Source organism: Mirounga angustirostris, unplaced genomic scaffold, assembly GCF_029215605.1.
Source record: "Mirounga angustirostris isolate CCGP_5_RB_7025 unplaced genomic scaffold, mMirAng1.0.hap1 SCAF_5, whole genome shotgun sequence".
NCBI classification, from domain to species: domain Eukaryota; kingdom Metazoa; phylum Chordata; class Mammalia; order Carnivora; family Phocidae; genus Mirounga; species Mirounga angustirostris.
The window spans coordinates 11,061,840-11,081,951 of record NW_026991713.1 but is presented as its reverse complement, the minus strand read 5'-3'; the positions used below and the strand labels follow the sequence as shown (position 1 = coordinate 11,081,951).

Here is a 20,112-nt window from a genome sequence, read left to right as displayed (position 1 = left end):
CGACTCTTGCTCTGGGATAGATAATTCCAATCTTAGTCCTGTAGACAAAGAAACACATTTGGTCATCCCAGATGACACAGTCTCTGCAGAAAAGGATGAGCAGAGAGCTAAACAGGGAGGCTTGCAGCCATCTGCCCAGCCCCTGACCAGAGGTCCCTCCATGCTGTTTCCAGTCCTCTCTGGTACTCAGCAAGCCCCTTCCCCCATGCTGCCGCCATCACCTATCCCCCCCTGGCCTGCCTCCTGGACCCCTGCAGACTCTGCCCTCTCTGGAAAGCCCAGGTCACTTCCAATGCCAGTGCCTCAAAGAACTTTCTCAAACAGCCTGGGGGCCCTGAGCTCCTCTTGCCCTTTGCACCCTCTTCCTTCCACCTTCTCCCCTATCTGCAGCGCTCAATGCTCCCCTGGGATTCCCCAGCAGGGCCCTGGCTGTGGGAGGCCTTGCCCCAAGCCCCCTATCCTGGTGACTCTTTGCCTCCCTGCAAGTAGGACTGTGTCCCTTTTAATAGCTGGCCTTTCAAGCTCAAGGCAAAGGAACCGGCTTGGCCATCATAGGAGAGCTGAGAGCAGGAGCCTCGCGGCTGTGACCTCAGTCTCTGCTCCAGAGAACAGGCCTTCGGGCCAATTTAGAGCAGCCCTGGTGTCTACAATAGCCCCTGTGGCTTTCGGGTTTGTGTTCCTTTTCCTAGTGATCTTCTTCTTATTCCTAATACCTGATTTTATTGCAGTGTCTTTAAGATTTTTGTGAATCTTGTAATATGAAAAAGTAAAACAATTTCTTGTATACAGTGAATGTTTAGTACCTAGGCCTAAGCAGGAAGTAGCTTTGTAATAAGGAAAGCAAAAAAGTAGCAGGTTAGAGCTGGAAGGGATCTTTGGGATCAACTAATCCAATCTCTTCATTTTATAGATAAAGAAACTGAGGCCCAGAGAGGGGGAGTGATTTGTGCTAGGTCACCCAGCAAGCTGGTCTACTGGTAAGCTCAGAGCAGATTAAGAACCAGATTAATTTTAGGGCCGCCTGGGTATCTCAGTTGGTAAAACCTCTGACTTCGGCTCAAGTCGTGATTTCAGGGTCCTGGGATGGAGGCCTGGTTCGGGCTCCCTGCTCAGCGGGGAGTCTGCTTCTTCCTCTCCCTCTGATTCTCCTCCCACTCGTGCTCTCTCTCAAATAAATAAAATCTTAAAAAAAGATCAATTTTCTTTTGAAGAAATCACAAAGCAAAACACCCTATTAATGTTGACACTTAATAATCGTGTGGTGATAACTGTGATCGTGCAGCTTCTGATGGACTGACTCCCCATGATCCCTAATTTCATAAGACCTACTGCTGGGGAGGGACTGAGCTCAACAGAATACCCGCCCCGGTATCCATACACAGCATTAGCCCCCCACCCCAACCCCCTGACTGTGGGCTGGACTGAGCAGCTTGCTTTTGATCAAAAGAATATGATGAAAATGGGAGGATGTCATTGTGAGATTAGATTAATGACTTCTGTCTTATTCACACTCTTTCTCTGGCTCTTCTTGGCTTGTTTGCTCTGGTGGAAGCAACTGCCATGTTTTGAGCTGCCCCATGGAGAAGCCAACAGCTCATGAGGAAGGGAGACCCTTGGTCCAATAGTCCTCGAGGAACTGCATGAATCCTGCCACCCAAATGACCATGGGAGTGGATCCTTCTCCAGTTGAGCCTTCATATGAGAACATAGCCCAGCTGACACATTAATTACAGCTTGTGGGGAACCCTCAGGCAGAGGACCCAGCTGGGCTACACCGAGGATCCTGACCCAAAGAAACTGGGAGATAATAAATTTGTACTTTTTTTAAGCACATAGTTTTAAGTTGCTAAGCTTTGTGGTCATTTGTCATGCAGCAGAAGCTCACTAACATATAGTTTGGTACCAAGAATGGGCTGCTGCTGTAACAAATACCTAAAAATGTGGGAGTGGCTTTGGAACTGAGCAGTGGTTGGAGCGTGCATGGGTTTTGAAGAACATGATAGAAAAGGCTTAAATTGCCTTAAACAGATAATGAGTAGAAATGTGGACTTGGAGGATGCTGTCACTGCAAGCACAAGGACGTGAGGAACATGTTTTTAGCACCTGGAAGAAGATGTGTCCTTGTTATGTAGTGACAGAAACTTGGTGACACTGTCATTGACAATTATGTGGAAAGAAACATGTGACTAATGAGCCAGGGGATCTAGCAAAGGAGATTCTCAAGCAAAGCGCGGAAGGTGCTTCCTGCTTTCTTCCTGCTGCTTGTAGTGAACTGTGAGAGAAGAAAGAAGCATTGAAGGAAGGACCATTAAACATAAAAGAGGCAGGACTTAATAGTTTTGGAAATTCTCATCTTCTCCAAGTGTCAAAAAATGCTAAAATTAAGAAATGGCTTCAGAGCACTGTCAGGAAAAGGTAACCAAGGGTGCAACTATACCACATTTTGTTAAAAGCTTATAAAGATGAAAAGCTCAGAGCATATTATTCCGTCACACAAATGACCCTTTAAAGAGATAAGGATGCATCTCACAGACCCCCAGTGGGGTAATAGGGCCTCTAGGAAGCTTACGGGTGCTGTCTCTCTGCAGGAACCTCAGGAGGGAGGAGCGTAGCTATTGTCTAGCAGTCCGAGCCCCTGTAGGCTTCAGTTATTGAGAAAACCATATCAGCAAAAGCACTACCAGCTTGCAATAAAGGGGGCAGAGACAGTACAAAATGGGACCAAAAAAAAAAAAAAAAAAGGGAGACATTAGTGGACTCTCAAATTCTACTGGTAGAACAGTCTGACAAAACTGTTCAGCATACACACATGCTCTCTTTTATTTATTTATTTTTTAAAAAGGATAGAGAGTGGAAGAGAGTACCTGTTGGGCAGAGCTGAGAACCATGGAGAATTACTTCCAGGCCTTGAACCCAATCAGGAAAAGTTCAACATTTCCTTGGCTGGATTTCAGAACTGCTATGGGCCAGTGACTCCTTTGTATCTCCAGTGTCCTCATTTTTTAATAGAGATGTCTATCATTCTTTTCCTGGGGCTGCCACACCATTTCGTGATGGGTGTATTCAGAACAAGTAGCTTAGTTTCAGAACAGGTAGTTTAGTTTCATAAGACCTACTGTTGGGGAGTGACTGAGCTCAAGAAACCACACCCAAGGAGTCTCATCCACACCTGGGCCTGATTCATAGAACCAGGTTCTAGATTTAGAGCTGATGCTGTAAAGGAATGAACCCTTTGGAGATCTTAGGCAGAAATGAATGCATTTTGCATATGGAAGGGATGTATATTATCAGGGCCTAGAGGGGGAAGTGAGGTGGGCAGTTGATATGGCTCACAATGATCCTGTTCCTTGCTATTCACACCTTTGTATAATCCCTCCCCTTGACTCTGGGCTGGACCTGTTGACTTGCTTCTAATCAATAGAATATGTGATGGGATGCTACTTCCAGGGTTATTGAAGATTGAATATAGAAGATTGTGACTCTGTCTTGTTTATGCTCTCTCAGGCTCTCCTTGGCTCACTCACTCTGATAGAAGAAGGGTCCATGTCATGAGCTGCCCTCTGGAGAAGCCTGCCTCAAGGATCTGAGGGAGGCTCCTGGCCAACAGCTCATGAGTAACTGAGACTCTCAGTTCAACAATCCACGAGGAATTGAGTCGTACCATATGGGTGGCCCTGGAAAGGGGTCCTTCTCTAGTTGAACTTTGATTATAGTCTGTGGAAGACCCTGAGACTTGGGATCCATTGGAGCTATCTGTATTTCTGACCCAAAGAAACTGTGAGATAAAAAATCTTCTTAGGGGCACCTGGGTGGCTCAGTCGGTTAAGCATCCAATTCTTGATTTTTGGCTCAGGTCATGATCTCAGGGTTGTGAGATTGAGACCCACATCAGGCTTCACACTGAGTGGAGCATGCTTGGGATCCTCTCTCTCACTCTGCCCTTCTCTCTCAAAAATAAATTAGTTAATTTTATAAAATGTTCTTAAAGCCACTAAATTTTGGGATGATTTGTTACATGGCAAGAGATACCTAATGCAGTTCATATGTATTCTCACATCTAGATTAGTCTGTCTTCATAAGGACTCACGTGTTCAGAGAAAGTATTAACTCTCTCTCTTTCACAGGTGGAGAAACTGAGGCTCAGAAAAGAAATAGGACCTCAGCCAGGTGGCACTGAAACCAAGCCTGACATCTTCTGTGTCCTTCAAGCGAGCTGCCCCATCCCGTTACCCACCCGCTGTGCCCACGGCTGTGTCCCATCTGCCTAATGGCACCCCCAGTCCAGAGCAGCCTGGACTGCCTTGAACAGAAGTGTGGACTCACTGCCAGTTTCTGATCTGGAAAGAAAGGTCCCAAGAAACGTCAGTCAAGGAGGATGGGGCAGAGGTCTAGTTGCTTCTGGGTACTCTTCCCTCACAAGCAGCCCTGAATGGAGAGAGGGAAGATGAAATCCCAGGCCTCGGGAGACCCCCGCCCACCTCACAGGTCTCTGCCTCACCTCTCCACTCTCTCTCATAACATCAGAAAACACGTGAACCACTCTGGTGTGTGCTGAAGCCCAGGAGTGCGGATCCACACTGCAAAAACTACTGGTGAAGACCACTGGGTGGTTGCTAGGGAGCAGCCCTCCTCCACTGTTCATTGGAGTCACCGTGGTGAGCACTATCCATAGGGCTCTATTACCTCAGAGGGCTTGTAGGCTCACCCTAGGGAACTGAGGCCAGGGAAAGCCAGTACTGGGGGGGAGGGGGAGGAGCCTTCAGGCATCGTTCACTCTCTCATCCCCTCAAAATGTTTCCAGAGCCCCCCACATGTGTCAGGTTGTCTATCAGGCACAGAGGGTTCAGATGCCATCAGGTGGAAAGGAAGTTCTTGGGCTGACAAAGGATTAAGTAGAGAGAATGATGAGTTTTGTCTGGGGAGAGGAGTCATTTGAGCTGGGCTTTGAAGGATGCATATGAGTTTAACAGCTTAGAAGGGACTTGACTATTAAAGGCCTGGATGTGTTTATGAGCATAAATATAGGCCAAGAGGAGTGGGGAGGGGAGGGAAAGGTGCACCTGGAGCTCTCTGAGCTGGACATGAAGGGATCAGGGAGCAAGTAGTAAAATGAGAGCAGGATGAGACAATGAGAGTCAGCTCTCCCCCGCTCAAACCACGAGGGCTACCAAAGATGAATAGTTCAATGGCTTCTGCAGCTGGTGCCAGCAGACTCAGTCTTGTCTGGTTGTTGCTCAGCAGGGGTAAGGGTCCAAGGGCTGCCTCCTCATGCCAGCCTTCCAGGGGCTCCCCAGGAGGCGGAGAGCTTGGTGACGCTCGGGACCCCTGAGTCTGGGTCTGCCACTTAAGAAAAGAGTGACTTTGGCCGAGTTCTTTGGCTGAGCTTTCCTCGTATGTGAAACAGACACAGCTCACCGCCAAGGGTAAGAATGAGAATGGAGCGAAGTCACTTTCGAGAAGCGCCTAGCGCATCACTTGCCACAGAGAGATGTCGCCTGTAACTCACAGCTAACCCCGTAAGCGACTCATCAGCAAGGCCTTCAAAGTACACCAGACTCGCACCCCTTCAGCCACTTCCACCCCCCGCTCCCTGCCCCGGCCCCCAGTCCAGACCTCTTGCCTCCTCACTGGTCTCCTGGGATTGCTCTCACCCCCCTGTTATCTATTGCTGAGGGACAGTATGACCGCAAACTTAGCAGCTTCACACATTCCCTACGGCAGTTGCTGTGGGTCAGGGGTCTGGGCATGGCTTCGCTGGATTCTCTGGCCACTCAAGGCTCCAATAAAGGACCTAAAGCTGGCATGACAAGGACAGCATGGAGGCAGGAAGGGTCAGCCCTAGCCCTCTTCCACGCAGACCCCTCAGGCCTTCAGCCTGATCCAGCCCGACACCCAGGCTCCTCAGCATTTACTGAGCACCTGCCCGCCTCTACGCTGGCCTAGGGGCTGGGGCCCGTCATTGACAGACTTGGTCCCTGGCCCAAGGTGGCCCTGTCTTTGCCCAGGAAGGCTGCGCAGTGGAAGCAGGGAACCCCCATTAGGTGAGGCCAGGGCTCAGCGTGCAGCCTGTGAGGGGAAAACAGCCTTCCTGAGGCGCTGCCCAGACATTTGACAATAGGACAACCCTCCTTGCACCCTGAGTCTGGACATAGACAAGGACCTGACCTTAGGATTCCCGTCTCAAATTCCAGCTTTGTCTTTCCCAGGGCACCTAGGAAAATAACCACCTTGACCTGAGGCCATGGAAAGTTAGTACCCCCGGCCCTAACTGCCTTATGAGTAATAGGCTCTCTGTTCTGTCTTTCCAGCTCACGGGCAACCTGGGGGAGAGGACTGCCCTCCCCTGGCTCATCACTCCCCACCCATGTCTGGGATCTGTAAGTAATAAATCTTATGACTTAACTTCCTTTGTGTGGGTGTATTGAAACTGCATCTCCCGTCAAAATAAACCCGGGGTTTTCAATTTCCCAGGTGGGAGCTCGGATGTTGAGGGGGCTACCTGCCAACCTTGGGGGGGGGCAGTTTGCCCCCTCATTCAGCAAGTTGTAAACTGATGATTCTGAATTCAGTACACCACCTATAGGTCCTCCAACACATGGCCCCAAAGGAGGGCTTAGAAAGCATGTTTCTAGGAAACTCAAAACGCAGCCACGAGGGTCCAGTCCTCTTCGGTAGCTTCACACTGCCAGGGCTCTGGAACTTTTTCCCGGGGCTGAGGCTGCTTCTCCAGCCCCTCTCCATGTGCTCCCCAGAGGGTCGTATTCTGAGCCAAGAAGGACACCCCAGCTGGAGGCCACCTTCCTCGGTCCCGCTTCTGAGCATCGCCTGTTCTGAGGGGCCCCAGGGCCCATGTTGGGTGACAAGGCTTTGGAAGGCCCAATGCCCCCACCCTATTCCCCGCACCCAGAGCGCTGGGCCCACAGCAGGAGCAGTTGGTGCCCAGCTAGCCTCGGTTTTGCTTCTCCCCAGCTTCCCGTCCCACTTCCAGGTAGGTCCCAGTATGCTGTACCTGACATGGGACAACAGGTGGCTTCCTTTGCCAAAATGAAATAATAGAATGGCACCCTCTGCATGGCCTCCCCAGCTAGGGGCTGCTCTGGAGGTTTCTGGCCTCGGTGGGTTCTAAGGAACATGAAGGAGCTGGGCACATGGGGCGAGGGTGACACCCAGGGAGAGGCAGGCAAACACAGCTACTCAGAAAAGGCAATTTATTCCAGTGTTTCGAGGGAAAGGAGAGCTCTGCGTAGGAATTCTAAAACCTGGTCAGTCTCCTTTGCTGAAGAGGTACACGCTGCATGTCAGGCTGCGGTCGCTAAACAGATGGGAGCTGCCAGCCAGTGAGGAGGCCCGCCACTCAGGCCTTCTCGCGCCTCCACTGGGACACACGGGTCTCCGGGGGTGCCCGGCGGAACCACTCAGACCAGGAGCCATCATAGACGGCCACATCCGGCTTGCCGCAGACGTAGGCGGCCAGGGCGATGTGGCAGGCGGTGACTCCCTTCCGGCACGTGGCAATGAGGGGCTGCGCTAGGTTCACCTTCTTGGCCTCGAACATAGCACGCAGCTCCTCTGGGCTCTTCTCGAAGCCGTCCGCGGTCAAGAAGTCCATGAACGGCATGTTGACTGAGCCTCGGATGTGGCCCGGGTCCAGTCCTGGGCGCAGCAGAGGACAAAGGGAAGGACAGGTTTAGGAGCGGCATTGGGGGGCAGGGACAAGTGGGGCGTGGCCATAAGGCTAGGGAGCTTCAGAAACAAAAGGAACACCTTTGCCCTTCTCAGAGCTCAATTTACTCCCAGTCCAACCTACACTGAAGGCCGGAGACACAAGACAAAGGGCCCCCTCCCCCAAAACCTGCCTTGAAGTAGGGATGCCCAAAATCATACCTGCTTGGGAGGACAGGGATGAGTCTCAGCTCTGCCATTTACTGGCCTTCTTACTAACATCTAACTTGGGCAAACGCTTCACCTCTCTGAATCAGTTTTCTCATCTGTAAAATGGGCTCAATGGGACATACCTATCTCATAGGGTTATTGAGAAGCAAATGCTTCGTGCCGGGCCAATTGCTAAGAACACAGTGGTGGACACGGTCCAGGCTCCCAGAGAGATTACAGTCTAGCAAGGAAGACAGATGCTAAATGGATAACCACATGATTCATTAAATATAACAGAAGTATAAATTCATAAAATATAATGTCCATTTTACAGATGTATACACTGAGGCTTAGCAGCATTAAATGGCTCACCTAAGGCCACACCGAGAGGCAAAGGCAGACCCAGGATTACACCGAGTCCCCTGACATTCCTGTTAAGCACAGTTGTGGAAAGAGCATATGACCTGCTGCTAGACATAAGTTTGAATTCCAGCTATGCCACTTACCAGAAGGGTGACCTTAAGCAAGTCATGTCACCTCTCTGAGCCTTGGTTTTCCCAGGGGTAAAATGGGAATGAGAGTATTCACGGGCCTGGGCTGTTGTAAGGAGCAAAGCACCAGCTTCTGCCCCCGGCCCATGCACCCTCAGATGCTGATGCTCCCACTTACCCTGGGGAGGGTGGGGATGGGGACAGTGTGGTCCCTGCACGCCCTTCCTAGCAATGCTGAAAGGCTTGGATAGAAGTAGAGTGGGGCTCTGAGCTGGCTTCAAGGTCCATTCTGGAACGGTCTCCCCTCCCAATGAGGCTTCTCTGCCAAATCTGGTTTCAGAATAGCCAGCAAGGTGGTGGGGGGGAAAGAGGTCTGGGCCAAGGCCAGAGCTGGAGGTGCCTGCAGGGCCAAGGTCTTGGTCCCGCCCTCAGCATGCCAAAGGTCGCTCCTCTCTTCCTCAAGCACCCCACGCCCTGGTATACTTTAGACGCTGGGAGCGGAGCCCATGACAGATTTAGGCATCTCTTTGGGCTCCCCTTCCTCCAAAATTCCCTACCACTGCCTTAAACCTGGACCACAGGACAGGGGAGGACCGGACCAAGGCACACGCTGGGGCAGGGTGCAGTCAGGAGGCCCTGCATCCCTGAGCCTCAGTCTCCTCATCTACGAAATGGGGAGATAACCCCACCTCACAGGCTTGTGGAGAAGATTAGTGACGGTAGGTAGAAGCCCCTAGTGGCCCTAGGCACAGAGTAGGTGCACAATCATGCCAGCAACATCCCATTCCCCGTACCCTGAAGCCAAAGAGGCTTGCAAAATTCCCTGACATGAGTCAAGAGTTCCTTTGATTGAATAGGTGTCCTAACTTATAAATTACAGTGATTTCTTCCTGCTGTCATTTTATCTTTCTTGTCTGGAAATTTTAACCTGAGCCTGGATGTGCGCTGACCCCACCAACGAGGAACAATAGATCTGTCGGCTTCAAAGGCGTCCTTTGCCAAGACACCCAACTTAAAAATCTTTCGGCATCCAGGCAGTGGGCTGAATTTAAGTGCATTTAAAAGTGCAAGCGTTTATTAAGTTCTGAATGCAGTTTTGTTTCTTTCCTCCCAACCCCGATGAAAACAGCTTCACTGCTTTCTTCTGACTACATAAAAGGCACCTCTTCTGAGTAAAGAAGTCCGGGGGGGAGCGGTTTTCTGTGATGCAGGCTTCCCAAAACTGGGCCAGCCTCAGGAGGCGGGGGTCCTCCTTTCTCCTCTGGCAACGAGGGATCAGCGCCCCTCTGAGGAATTTGAAAGAGCAGGCACTGACCGCCTGTGCGTGACAAGGGCCAGGATGAACCTGGCCCAGAGAACCTTGGAGAACAGCCAACTGAAGGGAAGGCACACGGCCCTGAAGCCGGAACTCCTGCTGCTTTCCCCCCAAGTCTGACCTCGAGGTTTTCTGCCCCCCGCAGGAAGGCCACTGTGCTCAACCTGTGGCACTAGGTGCCAGACGGTGAGTTAGCTCAAGAGCTTTGTCTTCTTGAATCCTCACGAAGCCAGATTATCCTCCTGGCTCTGACGGGGAGCCCAGGCTCAGAGAGGTGGGGGAACTTGCCTCAGGACACACAGGTATGTGAAGTGAAATCAGATCTGTCCGACCCTAAAACCTGTGTTCTTGGACTACCCTGAGCCTTTCTGGAAAAGGGGACTGAGGCAGGGGAATGGATAAGATGACTCCTCATGTTCCTCAACAGCTCAGAGGCCTGGGACTTTGTGCTCCAGCTTTGGCCAAGAAGAGGCCAGTGGTGGGGGAGGTCATTGAGAGGATGCGACCGCTGGTTGACCCATGAGCTGGACCGGGGCAACTGGAGGCTCCTCACCCCCTCCCCTGTCCTTGGGATGTGCATTCTGCTTGCCTTCCCCGCTTCCCCGCCTTTGACGCTGACATGGCCTTGAGATGGTGATGTGGGGTTGAGACCAGTTGGATAGTTTGTAAGGGACACAGTTAAGGCCGCTGTATAAACTTTTGAGATCTGGCAGGTGGGTGTGGAAACCTCATGGTATGGCCAGGCCAAGACAAGCCTTGTAAGTAAGTTCCCTTGCTTATTAAACCTGCTGCCAACAATCTGGAGCCGCCTGCCCTTTTCTCCAGCCTCTCCCTCCGCATTGCCTCTGGGGCTGGTTTCAGATTGCCCCGGGGAGGCTCCGGAGGAGGCTGGTAACTAAAAGTTGGCCGGCCAGCCAGGAGGCTGAAGAAATGGGCCTTCGGAGAGGCATCGGTGCGGGAAATCCTACGTCGGTCAGCGACCTCTATGTGGGGAGGGGTGACCCATATGTTAGGTGCTTGTGGACCTCTGCATGAGTCTAGGGGTGTCCCCAAAACCCCGGCTGCTTTACTGAGCTTGTTTAAGGAACTGTGCACAGCACTGCGCCAGAGAAATGAAGGGAATGATTGTCACAGTGCACTGGTCTCTACTGTGGGCGGTTCAGCTGGACACTGGTGCCCAGCTAAGGTTCAAAGTCAAGTTAGAAAGTTGGAAGAGCTGAGGTTAGAGAAGGGTGTGCAGGTATCCACTACTTTGCTGGCTTTGAGTCTGGCAGCCAAGACGGGACAGCAGAAGTCAGCTGGGGACCTTAGCGCACCCTTTTTTTTTTTGCAAGGCAAGGAAGGCACAAGACGCTGTGGATTAAGACACAGGAGCTTGTGACAAAGGCTGATTAGGGCGCTGAGAGGTGGCTCGCTGGCCAAGCGAGCAGAATGAAGAGAAGGATGTTGTGGTCGAAGAGGAAAGGGAGATGCCCCATGCCTTCCCACCCCTAATACAAAGGAAAATTTCCAATAGCAATTGCCCCCAAACCTAGGGGAAAACTAAACCCAAAGTTGTAAATCTTATCATGTCTTTGAAATGTAAACACGCCAGGAGATAACCAAAACAGTATCCACAGGGACTGTAGGAAAAAATCTGGGGGTTGGGGAGGGATACAGACTGTTCTAGAAGTTCCCTTGTCCAAAGCCTAGCCCCCAGTCTCCCCAAGATTACTCATCGAGGGCTAAGTTATGGGGTCTCTGTCTGTATGGTGACATATGTCTATGGATATATGTTAAATACATCTTTTTCTACCTCCTGAAGTTATTACCAAAATTAATCTGTAAAAGAGCTCTATTTAATTAGCTTAAAAATAAGCTATATATCAAAGTGAACTTATGTAAAACTGAAATTTAATTTTCTCTCATCTGCTATAAAGTTTTCTTGGACGACTGGTCTGTTCTTGATGGGATCATGAAAAGCTTTTCTTTGCCTTTTAGGTAACCTACCTAGTAAAAACAAAGATTCTGTGTTTTATCAAAATAAATTCCTATGTTTCATGCAGTCTTTACCAGGTCTTTGATTACTTAAGAAAACGGAGTCTCCTCTATTAAAAGAGCTAAGTGGTTTGGTGTTTTTTTTTTTTTTACAACTGTGCAATTTCTCTATTTGCCTTTGAAGGCTTAAATTGTCATTTTGGTTAAATGGATAACTGAATGTTGTTTCACAATGATCCGTGATCCTACATGAGCATGTATTTTAAAACCTTTTGATATTTTTGACAAACTTCCCCCAAATCAAATTCTAAAGGAAGCTTTATTGATCTTGAACTAACTTGGGGATTTTCCTGGCCCAGCTCAAAAGATTTGTTTTTTCCCCTTGTGAGAGAGAAATATTAAACTAATCAGACATTTCATATGTTAAATTACACAGGAAGCATTGTCAAGTAGGAAGTGATGCTAATCTTTTCTTAGGAACTATTTATATGGAAGTTATTAATAGGAGTGTTCCCAAAAGTATATAAAATTCCCCAAAATTTTATAGGTCCTGGTATCATGTTACCAATCATAATTTTGGTTTTTACTTTAAAATATCTATCACAAAAATAACCACATTTCCTTGTCAATTGCATTAGAATGAATTCTCATCAGAGCTATTGTTTTACTCTGATGCTTTTGCAAAAGCATTTCCTGCAAAAGGGTCTCCTCTTTTTTTTTTTTTTTTAAAGATTTTATTTATTTATTTGAGAGAGAGAGAATGAGAGACAGAGAGCACGAGAGGGAAGAGGGTCAGAAGGAGAAGCAGACCCCCCGCCGAGCAGGGAGCCCGATGTGGGACTCGATCCCGGGACTCCAGAATCATGACCTGAGCTGAAGGCAGTCGCTTAACCAACTGAGCCACCCAGGCGCCCAAAAGGGTCTCCTCTTTAGGGAGATTTGTGGGCAAGACAGACGGACGGACGAACGAAGAGAGGTTTCTGAGAACTAAGATCATACCACTGACCTAAGTAAGAATTAATTACATGGGATGGTAGCCCCAGAACTGTCCCTACTCTCCTTCTTCACATCAGTAAAATGCGCCCATTACATTGATGCTCTAATATTAACGTGTGAAAACTTTTATCTGCTGCAGGACATGCCGCAGGCTTTGCTGGAACATCTGTGAGGGAAGAATGGTGGAGAACTTGCAGAAAATTCAAGGCCCAGGCACTGTAATAAAGTTTTGGGGAATTGCTTGGTTGGGTAAGACACACATCTTCCTAGACGTTGTGACTGGTAAGATACAAGTCCATCCAACCCGTAAGAAGGCAAAAGAGATGCAAGCCTTTGTAGGGATGGTAGGGTTTTTGAGGATTTTTATTTCCTAAGGCACAGTGCTGCTGGTCCCTTATTCAGCCTGGTAAAGAAAGGGTGACTTCTTTCAGCAAGCTGCTTTTGAGAAGGTAAAAATACTAATGAAATGTTAAATCTCTGGGCATCTCCCAAGCAGGGCTCCCATTTGAGTAAATGAATCTGGGACTCTGGGAGATATGGCTCGGGCACTGTGGCAGACAATAGGAGAGAGTACCCCTAAGATTTTGGTCTCAGCTCTGGGAGGGGGCAAAACCTCCATGTACCCTCATAGAGCACCAGCTCCTAGCAGTGTCCACAGCGCCCCTCCAGATGGAGAAGCTCAGGGAGGAAGGAACCACAGCAGCCAGTGGTCGTAGTCACTCCTGAGTCCTGGTCTTTAAGTGGATTAACGCTATTGCTTGGGCAATGGGAAGCTGAGGGGTGGATGACCATGAGTGGGCCCTTATCGGGTCAGGATAGATGAAGGGATATTTGGGCTTGCCTGCAACAGCCTGAGGCAGTCCTCACTTTTCGATATCCCAGCCCATGGGGCACTGACTCCCCCTCCCTGGCAGTCAGGAGGCCGATGCCCTAGCCTGGGTACAATCCCTAGCAACTGGCCCTTCAGTGCATATAGCAGATTGGATGCATGGAATGAGCGGCCACCCTTGTGCCCGAGTGGGTTGGCATATTGCCAAGGATGTTGCCTTGCCCCTGAAATAGGTTGACTTGGTTAATGCAGTAACAGCATGTCCCGTGTGTTGTAAACGTCATGCAAAAGGCAAAAGGCAAAGGAGCCTGGGGCCATTCACCAGAATTCCCAACTGGTGGCAGATTGGCAAATTGATTATATTGCCCCCTCCCCCTTAGTGAGGGTTTTTCCTATGCCTGGTTTGTGTGGACATGATATCTGGCCTAACCCCAGCCTTCCCTGGCCACTACAAACCAGGCTGCCACCATGAGGGGATTATAGAAACGGAATATGGTGTTTAGACACCCTCATCGACGAGACAGCCATTGGGGGTCATATTGCAAAACTGGGCAAAAGAACATGACCTAGAATGGATGTCCCCATCTCTCCTATAATCTGCCAGCAGTAGGGTTGATAAAAAGGAAAAATGAATATTAAAGCAGCAGATTAAATTACTCCCAGGTAAAACCACCCTGGCTGGGTCACTAAAGCAATGTCCCAGGCTTTCATACGTTTGGATGATCAACCAGTAGGGCCTGTTGCCCCATAGGCCAGACTGGGGACTCTTGCCCAGACACCCAATGCTATAAAGGTATGGAAGTCGAGGGAGATAACCATTGCCCTGCTCCCTACAGATCAACATGTTATGCTGCTGAGAACACTAAGCCCCATCACACGTGGGCAAGGTGTCATCTACTGGAATTCGCAATGAGATGTCCCACCAGGATGGGTGAGTGACTTCACATGCCTGGGTGAGGGAGACCTGCTCCCTCTCCCCTGGGATCTCACGGTCCTGCTCTAAGGCAGACCTGCTAAAATGCATTATACCTGGAACAGAATAAGCGCCACTGGAAAAGGAGAAGAGGTGGGGGTCCTGGGCTGCCACATGGTGCCCCCAATCCATCTCCTCACTCTTGACAGCGCCGCCTCCCCCAGCCAACACATGTGGGTAGAGGTCCTAAAGCTGACAACCTCCCTCTCCTCGAGGCCAGGTGGGCATGTTCTGATTCCCACTGGTACAATCCTTTGGCTGCTTTTTCCCCTCTGTCGGCCTGGAGGATGTTCTAGCACACACAGAAGCCCTTAACTAAATTCACCCAGCAAGCCTTGAATGAAAGCCAACAAAACCTGTCCTTACTGAACACCAACAGATCTTCAGTGAGGAAAGCTGTCCTCAAAAACAGGGTGCCTTAGACTTCATCACTGTCTTGCAAGGAGGCACCATTATCCAAACACAATGCTGCATGGTCGTATCGATGAGTCTATTATGTCAGCTTTATTAAGTCACATGGGAACACAAGGGAAGGCCCTGAACGATCTGACTCCCAGGTTGGGGGACTTAATAAATCAATGGTTTGGATCACGGGGCTCTTGATGGAAAACATTATCACTGATGGGGGAGTCATTGTCTTATTCTGTATTTTCTCTTGTATGTGCCTGTGTTGTTGCTATGGCATTTGCCTCCAGGGTAGCGAGACAGCCACCAAGGGAGCTGACACCATGCTCGGGAAACCCCTTGCTGACCGCTCAGGGCACAATGCAGAAGAGGGGGCACGTGAGGTTCTAAGAGCCGATAGGAGGGGTAGAGGGTTATGGAGAGGACATAACCACCAGTTGACCCACAAGCTGGACCGGGGCAACTGGAGGTTCCTCTCCCCCTCCCCTGTCCTTGGGACGTGCATTCTGCTTGCCTTCCCCGCTCCCAGAGGCTGCCCCAAGGACATGGCCTTGAGATGGTGATGTGGGGTTGAGACCAGCTGGACAGCGTGTATGGGGACTGAATCCAGTTAAGGCCTCTGTATAAGCTTTCAAGATCTGGCAGGCGGGTGTGGAAATCTCGTCTTGCGGCCAGCCACCCAAGACAAGCCTTGTAAGTAAGTTCCCTTATTAAACCTGCTACCACCCGACCTGGGGTAGTCTTTCTTGGGTCTTTCCTGCCCTCTGCATCTGGGGGCCGGGTTCAGATTACCCCAGGAAGCTCCCAGCTCCTGAGGAGGCTATGAACTATCACCAGTCAGGGGGGTGAATTAATGTCTCTCAGGCCACTGACACATGTGGGTTTTCCAGGCCAGGAAAACCTGTTTGGCTCTTTCTTGCTTTCCTCCTAAAGACACAAAGCAAAGCAGCGCAGGCGGCCCCAATGGGCAGCTCCCAATCCTGGCCACTGGGAGGCAGCTCAGCACTCTTCCTGCCCCCATCCTACACCAGCCCCCAGCCCCAGGGAGGGAGAGATCTAGGCAGAGGGGGGCCACAGGATCCCATGAAGCAACACTACACTGAGAAGCTGTGACCTTTCCCCCCCAGGCCCTGTGTTTGCTTACACAGCAGTGGCCTTGGGAAACGGCCCCACTTTGAGGCCTGCTGACTGGGGTCAAATCCTGGCCACTCTGCCTCCTTAGAGAATCCTCTTCTCCCTTTTCCTACCTGCAAAGTGGGGTCAGTCCTAACTCCCACCTTCCACCCTGCACAGGGTTGCTGTGGGTATCAAGGAGAGAACACGCATAAAACATTCTGCGGAGGGCGCCTGGGTGGCTCAGTTGGTTGGGCGACTGCCTCCGGCTCAGGTCATGATCCTGGAGTCCCTGGATCGAGTCCCGCATTGGGCTCCCTGCTCGGCAGGGAGTCTGCTTCTCCCTCTGACCCTCCCCCCTTTCATGCTCTCTCTCTGTCTCTCTCTCAAATAAATAAATAAAATCTTTAAAAAAACCCAAAACATTCTGCGGATAAAAGTGCCCATTAGGGGGTCAATCTCTGCCCTCATCACCCTCACTGCCCTCAAGGCACGAGGAAAAGAGAATAGGGTTTATAAAGACACTGGCTGGATCCACTGCCACCTCCCCACCTCCTTGGCTGGCTTCCCCCAGCGCTCTGTAAGGTGAGCACGTTCCTTTCATTAAGGAGGAAAGGGTCTGCCCGAGGCTGCCCAGGGTAGGATGCAAGCTCAGGTTGGCCTCTCACCTTGTGCCCCTTACAAACAGGACCAAAGGCACTGGGGACACAAAGCTGGGGCCAGGGAAGGTGTTCGCCTCATGTCAGCAGGAAGCAGCTATTGGGAGTCCAAGGCCCACTCCCAGCTCCTCCACCAGGGCGCTCCTTCCAGCGTTTTGCCATCCACACCACCCCTGGGTGTTACATCTGGACCGCTGAGCCCACGCCAAGCTGGGGACCATGAAGTCAGCAAGCCCCATGCGCCTTTGTGCCCCCAACTGGAGGTCAGCAAAGCCTTTTAGTGAATGAGGGAAGGAAGTGCCACGCCCATGCTTTCTAGATGGCCCTGCCCTTTGCAGGTTCCTTACGTTTCTCAAAATACCCTTCCAGCCACTAATGCATTTAAATAAGTACACAGCCAGGTGGGCAAGGCTTGGCATTCCTCTTCTCATTTTTCAATAAGGGAACCCAGAGGGGCCAAGAGATTGGATTGAGGTCCCGCCACAAAGGAGGGGCTGACCTCACAGGAAGGAGGAAGGATCCATGCTCCCCAGGATCTGGAGGAGGTGGGAGGAAGTAGGGAGCAGGGCGATGGGGAGGGACCCCCTCTCGAAGCCTCAGTGCCCTCATCCTAAAACAGGGGTGAGGAGATGGGATCTGACATCTCTTCGCTTATTTCCAGTTTGCTCAGGGCAAGCCGAGAGGCAGCTAGGGAAACAATCCTACCATTCCTCCCCCGATGGCAGGGTTAAGTCCCAAGTAGAGAAGGCATCTTGGACAAAGGCCAGGAGGGGGCTGCAGGAGGTCCGTGCCTTAAGTCTCTGAATCTTCATCCCCAGACCTCCAGAGAGCAAGGTGGGCAGGAAAAACATGGGGCCTGGAGAGAGCCATGGTTCTGCCACTAACTAGCCATAGGGCCTGGACCTGACCCTTCCTCTGTGTGCCTCAGTCTCCCTTCTGTCCGATGAGGTGACCTCTCAGGACCTCCAGCTCAAGAGTGTTCAAAACAGTTTTCACAGAGTTCTTTCCCTCAGAGGCACAGAAAGGAAGAGCCATTTTTCAACAAATTAGGAAAAATGTTGCACAGGACTTAGGTTCTGCAGACCCTGCCCCGAGGACAGAGCTCAGAGCCAGGAGGTGTCGGCCACTCTGAGGGCTCAGGCCAGCCTGGAGAGGCCCCCAAAGCAGTGAGGTCCCGGCCACGAGAGGTGCCCAGGCAGGAAACCCAGCCAGGGGGATGGTGAGACTTCTAAGGTTCTCTGTTAGGAGGTTCTAGAACTCAGCACTTCCTCTCCTGAGACTCCCCCCCCCCACCCCCAGCAATGTGGAACCCTCCTGGCCTCCCCTTTGTCTGCAGGAGAGGACGAGCCATCCGGTTTGAAACTAGCCAGCACTGGGTTAAATCTCGACTCGGCCACTTAACTGAGCAAGTAACTTAATGTCCTCACATCTTTGTTTCCTCCTCTCTAAAATGGGGATATTAAGCCTTCTTGGATGAGATAATGCAGTGTCGAGTGCTTAGCATGAAATGGCAGCTATTTTATAGCTCTGCAAACAGGCTGCAGCTGTTTGGAAAGGTCAGGGGGCCCGGGGAGCTGGAAGGAGGGAAGGGGTGCTGCGGGCAGGACATTGTTGATGTCTCTGTGGGTTTCTGGGGAACTAGGGGGGCCCTGGGAAGCTAGGCGTCCTTGAGAACCTCTGTACAAAGATGCATGCGTGGGCTCGTGGACACACCTTTGGCCATGTCGGGGAGTCGTGCCGGGGCAATGGATGTGGGTGGAGATGTCACCAGTCACCTCTGCTGATGCCACCTCATATGGATGCTAGGTTGCTTGTTAGCACGCGGCTATGGGAACACATACGTAGGTCCTCATGAGTCAGAGCTGAAATAGCTTTTAGCTTTGGGTCTGTTCTCCCATTTCACAGATGCAGACCGGGACCTACCTATGGGGGGGGGGGACTGAGGGCACCACCTGGAGAGGGTCCCAGACATCCTTACTCTCCATCATTCCATGGGGCATTACTCCCCGGGGACCACCCACCCACCAGGACACCTACCTACTGCATCTGGCTCTGGCTCAGTGCCCAGGTACCGTCCTTGGGACCGTGAATCCACCAGCTGGAACCTCTTAGACTCGAGGTTCTCCAGCACCTGCTCGTAGGTCTTGAGCAGGGAGCGGTCCAGTGTGGCTTTGAAGACGGCCGGCTCTGGGCGTGAGGGCTCAGACGTCACCGGGTGGCCCTCCTTCAGCCAGTTCCGGAAGCCGCCATTGAGCACTGACACGGTGCGGTGGCCAAACACACGGAACATCCACCAGACCCGGGGCGCATAGAAGCAGCCCAGGTTGTCCCCGTCGTACACCACCACGTGCGTCTGGTTGCTGATGCCCAGGCGGCCCACGTAGTCGGCGAAGTGGGCCTCGCTGGGCAGCATCATCTCGTAGGGCGACGCCGTGTTGCGGCACTCCTCTATGTCAAAGAAGGAGGCTCCGGGCACATGCCGCTCTAGGTACTCCTTGCGGGCCTCGCGGGTGCCCGGCGAGTACCAGGACGCGTCCAGCACCCGCAGGCCTGGCCCCAGCTTGCCAGCCCGAACCGACTCCGCCAGCCACTTGGTGGAGACCAGCGCCCGGTAGAGCACCTGATGAACCATGGTTTCAGCTCTGCGCATCACCTGGCGCGGGTGGAAACCAGGAAAGAGAGCGGCATGAGGTCTGCGTGTGCCGCGGGGCGGGATCTGGGAGGAGCTTTTTTCCCACCGCACCCCCCTCAGGGTGGCTTGTTCGCGGCAGCCCAGCAACCCTGCGGCGCCGGGGCAGCCTGCGGGAAAGCTTTGCCCATTCCCGGGAGGAAAGGCCGCCCCGCCCCTCCCCGGGGCCCCCCGCGCAGACGGGGGCGGGGCGAGAGCCTCCGAGGGCCCCAGAAGGGGGAGCCGGCGGGGAGGGCGCCCGGCCCCGGGAGCTCTACAGTGCTCGTCCTCGGGATCCTGCCAGAAAAGAGCGGCGAAGAGATGCCCAGGACGGGGGAGGAGGAGGGAACCTGTGGAGCTTAGCCCCCCTTGGCTGGGGGGGTAGGGGAGTGGGCGCCTGGGGGAGGGGTCGCTGGGGCCCGCACACGCCCTCGCCCGCGCCTCCGGCGAGCCCGCCCGCGGCCAATCTCAGCGGCCAGGTAGGGCTCGCCCGCCTCCAGAAGGCCCGCGCCCAGCCCCGACTCGGTGCCCTCTGCCCCTGCTGGGCACCCGGCCGCGCTCTCGCCAGGGGGACCCTCCCTTGGGTCGCAGGGGCCAGACCGGCGGCCCAATCCCGAGCGGCCCGGGCGCCTGGCCGCCGCCCCACCCGGCCGCACTCACTCGCCCTCGCCGCCGCCCCGGCGCTCGCCCCCGACCGCTGGAGAAGTTGGCGCGTTCAAACCCCGAGCCCACACCTCCCCGGCCGGCCCGCACCATTGCGCCAGCGCCGGAGGGGGGTACGGCGCGCCGCCCCGCCGCGCCCCCGCCCCGCGCC

General features: G+C 52.4%; 1 protein-coding gene across 1 annotated transcript; it reads right to left on the bottom strand.

The window, feature by feature from the left end:
* Nucleotides 1-7,202: 7,202 nt before the first annotated feature.
* TST (thiosulfate sulfurtransferase) lies at nucleotides 7,203-20,087 on the bottom strand. Its single transcript, XM_045872595.3, has 3 exons — nucleotides 19,959-20,087; nucleotides 18,668-19,283; nucleotides 7,203-7,653 (listed from the first exon to the last, which is right to left on the bottom strand). The coding sequence occupies exons 1-3, from the start codon at nucleotides 20,052-20,054 to the stop codon at nucleotides 7,355-7,357; spliced, it is 1,011 nt and encodes a 336-aa protein (XP_045728551.2). The 5' UTR covers nucleotides 20,055-20,087; the 3' UTR covers nucleotides 7,203-7,354.
* Between the last annotated feature and the right edge of the window lie 25 nt (nucleotides 20,088-20,112).